Genomic DNA, 5,558 nt, shown 5'->3' with positions numbered 1-5,558 from the left:
GATAAAGAATTCACAGAAATCTTTTGTTAAATCAGGCATCCAAGTTTTTTAAGAGCAATAACACACTTGTCATGCTTTTCATGGTAAGTTTACTATTGTCCAGGCCTTCTGGTCGGCAAAGTTGTTTGGTGCACTTTAAAATGGACTTTGCTTTGCGGCTATTGAGGAATAAATTTGAATGAAAGTTTTTTTTTTTTCTCCGAGTTCAGCAGCACTACTTCCTCCAGTGAACTCTGAGAGATAAGGACCCCCATGAATCCTTTTCTTTAGTGAAGGTCACAAAATGAAAACTGAATTGGTTGCTATGGACAACACTTCACCTGCCCTTACCCTGCCTTTTTGTAGCAATCTGCTTGCACAGTATAGATTTTTTCCTGATAAGTCTGAAGTCTTGTTAGATCCAGTTCCCATTCCTGTAGCTGAAAACAATGTGATGATTTCCCAGCTGGAAGGAAAATTGGACCCCATGGGGTTGTAGACCTTAAAGGTGCTTTGCAGCAATTGTACATATTGCTAAAATGGAACTGTCAGTGTTTCCCACAGCTACCTATTAGTCAGGCTTTCAGCTTCATGCTCTCAATGAGAATCTGGTATTGACAGATGCAAGAGTGAGGCTGAGATGTCATCGGTCTGCTGCAGACAAGAGGAAGCATTTCCTCAGTCTCCTCTCCCCAGTGATCAGACTGTACGTTGTAACTTTTTAGCAAGTCACAATGTGAGAGGTTGCAGAAAGGGCTGATCTATGTCATATATTTGTCAGCACAGCCAGGAACTTCACAGGCACCACAATTTACATGATTGTGTCATCTCTGAGCTAGCATCTCAGTCCAGGAAATAGGTGGTGACCCTGGCTGATGGCTGAGCAAAGATGGCTCTGTACTTCTGAGGGGTATCTTTTTACCTCTCTGTGAGTGTTAATAAACACCTGGAGGTGTTACACTAACACGTTATTTTTGTGTATTTATAAGCAGAAGTAAAGATAGGGGTGGAAAAAAAAGCCCCCTGGACCGTTTAGGGCTTGTTCCAGGGGCGTCCCGAGGCCGGAGATCACCTGGTCTCCAGACCGGGTGACACCCCGCCGTGTTTTCATCGCGTATGCGCGTGACATAACTTCGCGGGTGCGGCATGCGCGGCCATCTTGGTGATTGACGCCTGCCGGCGGCCATCCTGCTGATGGACGGCGGCAGAGACAGGAGGGGACATTCATGAGGTATCCCCCCGGGTCCCCTCCTCTCTCCTGACACTGTCTGGCTCTCGGTCCATGACCGAGTGCCTGACTTTTTGGAGGGGATGACACCAAAATGACTGTCAGTCATTTTGGTGTCACCTGGGTGCGGGCCGCACCCCACTTGTGACGCCACTGGCTTGTTCACACCAAATCCTTTAAAATGGACTTTGCTTTGCGGCTATTGAGGAATAAATTTGAATGAAAGTTTTTTTTTTTTCTCCGAGTTCAGCAGCACTACTTCCTCCAGTGAACTCTGAGAGATAAGGACCCCCATGAATCCTTTTCTTTAGTGAAGGTCACAAAATGAAAACTGAATTGGTTGCTATGGACAACACTTCACCTGCCCTTACCCTGCCTTTTTGTAGCAATCTGCTTGCACAGTATAGATTTTTTCCTGATAAGTCTGAAGTCTTGTTAGATCCAGTTCCCATTCCTGTAGCTGAAAACAATGTGATGATTTCCCAGCTGGAAGGAAAATTGGACCCCATGGGGTTGTAGACCTTAAAGGTGCTTTGCAGCAATTGTACATATTGCTAAAATGGAACTGTCAGTGTTTCCCACAGCTACCTATTAGTCAGGCTTTCAGCTTCATGCTCTCAATGAGAATCTGGTATTGACAGATGCAAGAGTGAGGCTGAGATGTCATCGGTCTGCTGCAGACAAGAGGAAGCATTTCCTCAGTCTCCTCTCCCCAGTGATCAGACTGTACGTTGTAACTTTTTAGCAAGTCACAATGTGAGAGGTTGCAGAAAGGGCTGATCTATGTCATATATTTGTCAGCACAGCCAGGAACTTCACAGGCACCACAATTTACATGATTGTGTCATCTCTGAGCTAGCATCTCAGTCCAGGAAATAGGTGGTGACCCTGGCTGATGGCTGAGCAAAGATGGCTCTGTACTTCTGAGGGGTATCTTTTTACCTCTCTGTGAGTGTTAATAAACACCTGGAGGTGTTACACTAACACGTTATTTTTGTGTATTTATAAGCAGAAGTAAAGATAGGGGTGGAAAAAAAAGCCCCCTGGACCGTTTAGGGCTTGTTCCAGGGGCGTCCCGAGGCCGGAGATCACCTGGTCTCCAGACCGGGTGACACCCCGCCGTGTTTTCATCGCGTATGCGCGTGACATAACTTCGCGGGTGCGGCATGCGCGGCCATCTTGGTGATTGACGCCTGCCGGCGGCCATCCTGCTGATGGACGGCGGCAGAGACAGGAGGGGACATTCATGAGGTATCCCCCCGGGTCCCCTCCTCTCTCCTGACACTGTCTGGCTCTCGGTCCATGACCGAGTGCCTGACTTTTTGGAGGGGATGACACCAAAATGACTGTCAGTCATTTTGGTGTCACCTGGGTGCGGGCCGCACCCCACTTGTGACGCCACTGGCTTGTTCACACCAAATCCGGACCAGATCTGCATGAGTTTCTGTACATGCAGTGCAGTGTATTTTGACGCGTTCTGGGGCTTTTTTTTTTTTAATGCCTAAAATGGGCTTTCACTGCGTTCCATGGCGTTTGCATGCTTCTGTTTTTCCCCATGCTCTGGAACTGAATGCTGTGGTGTGAACTAAAGTCCAAAATACCATTGGATTACATTGGATGCAGTTTTGATGCGTTCTGTAACTGCTCTGCATCTGCTCTGCATTTGGTGTGAACTGGCCTTTAGCCATAATGTGCTCGTATGCACAACATATTAGCACATTATGGCAGATGTACTTGCCAAAGGGCTCCTCTCCACCGCTGCGCTTCTCCCTCACCATCTTTACATCTTCTCCCTGGTTTTCTTATAGCAAGAAGCTTTTATGGTAGAAGAGACTTGAGCAGTCTGTTCTGTCATAGAAAGCCTGCTGATAGACATTTATTTTTTTTACTTCCTCATTAACATGAATCAAAACATGTATCGTGCTGCATTGTTTGCAGGTGAAAGATGAAAACCGCAGTGCAATACACCTGAGGGCATTGCAGGGGTTGCCTGTAACTTCACCTGATCTCTGTGCTCTCCTGTAATATAATAACATAGTCTTCTTAATGCATGACCCGGCCAGGTGCTGCTGCATTAGTTTAATATTATTTAAGACGGGAGGCTAATTGGTGGCTGTTGTCAGCACAGACAGTTCTTATTTAGAACATATTGATAAATGAAGTCTTATCATTCCCATCCTGTTGTTTTGTTCACCATCAAGAAGTGAACTCTATAACATGTTCTGGGATATTGTATTTCCTCCAGGTGGTGTCTTCTGTGGACCTCTCCTGTCAGAAAATTAGACCTTTATTTAACATTGACATATAAACGGAGTGTCCTCCTCACCTTTACAAGCCTAGTGTAGTGCCTGTTCTCAGTCTTGATGACAGACCTGAGGTCTGGCTGTGTCTTATTTCTGAGCATCATTTCACCCTGTAGGAATGGGGAGCGGAAGTGCCGGCAGAGAAGGTGGAGCTTTTAAAGCATTACTCCGACAACAGACACAGACCACTCTGGAGCAACGGGTGAGTCTGTACCAGACGCTGGTGCAGTGTATGAACTTCGTGTCATTGCATTCACAAAGGGATTAGGTCTGTGACCGCAGTGAAATTTTGTCTGATATGTGATATGTGCTGAACAGGTTAATCCCTCTTAAGAGAAGGAAAATGAGAGGCTTGAAATGACTAGAATTGAATCAGCTGTATTTGCCTCTCTGCATAGAAGGAAAACAGAAAGACTTATTCATTCTCTATGGGTCAGAAGCCAGAGGGTAATAATGAAAGCTTTAATATGCAGTAGCTAAAAATGAACTCCGTGAAGTTGTTAAAGAAGAACTCTGGCAAATCAAAAAACATACCCTTTCTGTGGTGCTACCCCTGCGCTGGAAGTGTAAAGTGCTTGTTTTGGTCTCGTGGAAGGAATAAAGCAGATTTAATTACCTGATCCCGGCTTCCTCCAGGTCGCTGGACTGGTCCCTCCAGCCTCCTCTGCCCAGTGCTCCGTCAATTTAAGGACCGCTGATGTCATCACGTCATACGCAGGTCTGCATTAAACGTGAGGGTGCTGAGGGACATTCTATAGCTAGAGCAGAGGGAGAGCAGGGATCAGGTAAGTAAAACCGCTTTATTTGCGTCCCCTAGACAAAGCCGGGGGTCTCTGTGTTTGCCTGATGAAGGGACCATGCTCTGTTCTGAAACGTTGCTTTTTTGCACTGTCATTATGATTGCTAGAGTCTAAATAAAAGGCGTTCAGCATGTTTGACCTTGGAGTGCAGGTGACTATCTCAATACTTCCCTAGACAAAACGAGCACTTAACCCTTGCAGTGGGGCTGTTTTCCCGGAGTTCTTTAAAGACACACATTACAGCAACTAAATACTCACTACTCAATCATTACATGCATAGTTTTCAAATGTATGTGTAGCCAAAACTTCTTTCCCATCCTTTCAGGGACACAGGAAGTCATCAGCTGTCGGATTATAATGCTGCCTACAGGAGGATTGAACACTAGCAGACAAACAAATCTTTAGCCAGCCCAGCATAACCACTTATAGCCGGCATACCTTTTTTTTTTTTTGCTAGCAGTTGTTTCCTGTTGCCCACCCCTTAGTTGGACTGCTTTTGGATGTCCTGACAGTGTAGTACTTACTGTGCCCCTCAACGTCCAAGAAAGGAAATGGGATTTGTGTGCACCCTGTAGAATCGTTTCCATTGAAGGACACAGGTCCCAACCCTGTGCTTTTGTGACTGTTAGAAAAAACTGAGGCATGTCGGTTGTAGGAGGGGTTATCGTGGACTGACTTACAATTTTTTGTTTGCCAGTGGCCAGTCCTCCTGTAGGCTAAAAAATAACCAGATCATTAATGATTTCCTGTGTACCTCAATGGACTCCAAGGAAAAGGTTTTATGGTATATGCACAATTCCTATTTTCTTAGTTTCGTATGCAGTAGGGAAGGGTTAATACCCCTGTCAGTTTACTTTTTACTGGCTGTATCCTGTAGGAAATGCAACAGGAAGTCGTAGGAAATCTCCCAAGCAAATCTGCTATTAGGCAGTTGTCACTGGATTGGATGTACCGATTGGAGCATTTCCCCTCACCTCTTGTTCTAGTGACACTTCTAAAATTTCAGATTCTCCATCTCTTACTGTTTCAGCGACAATGATAACCAAGACACACCTACCTAGTTGTGAAACAGACAACGATAAAAACCTCACAGGGGTTCCAATCCCCCTACTGCTTTGTTTGGGCTGTACATACACATTAATAAATCAAGTTTCAATACCTGAATTACACTTGATTTCAGCATTTTGCAATCCACTGTACGGCAGCACTCAGGCGGGAGGGCATGGGAGGGGGCGGGAGGTCATGGGA

General features: G+C 45.6%; 1 protein-coding gene across 1 annotated transcript in view; it reads left to right on the top strand.

Moving 5' to 3' along the window:
• Positions 1 to 5,558, top strand: part of C2CD5 (C2 calcium dependent domain containing 5) — a 71,019-nt gene that overhangs the window by 24,829 nt on the left and 40,632 nt on the right. Inside the window, exon 9 of the mRNA XM_018560014.1 lies at positions 3,627 to 3,712. Within this exon, the coding sequence (XP_018415516.1) occupies positions 3,627 to 3,712 (86 nt within the window). The remainder of the gene's footprint in view (positions 1 to 3,626; positions 3,713 to 5,558) is intronic.

The sequence above is a fragment of the Nanorana parkeri genome, unplaced genomic scaffold (assembly GCF_000935625.1).
Source record: "Nanorana parkeri isolate BGI_ZX_2015 unplaced genomic scaffold, ASM93562v1 scaffold426, whole genome shotgun sequence".
Taxonomy (NCBI): domain Eukaryota; kingdom Metazoa; phylum Chordata; class Amphibia; order Anura; family Dicroglossidae; genus Nanorana; species Nanorana parkeri.
This window is presented reverse-complemented; position numbering and strand designations above follow the sequence as displayed.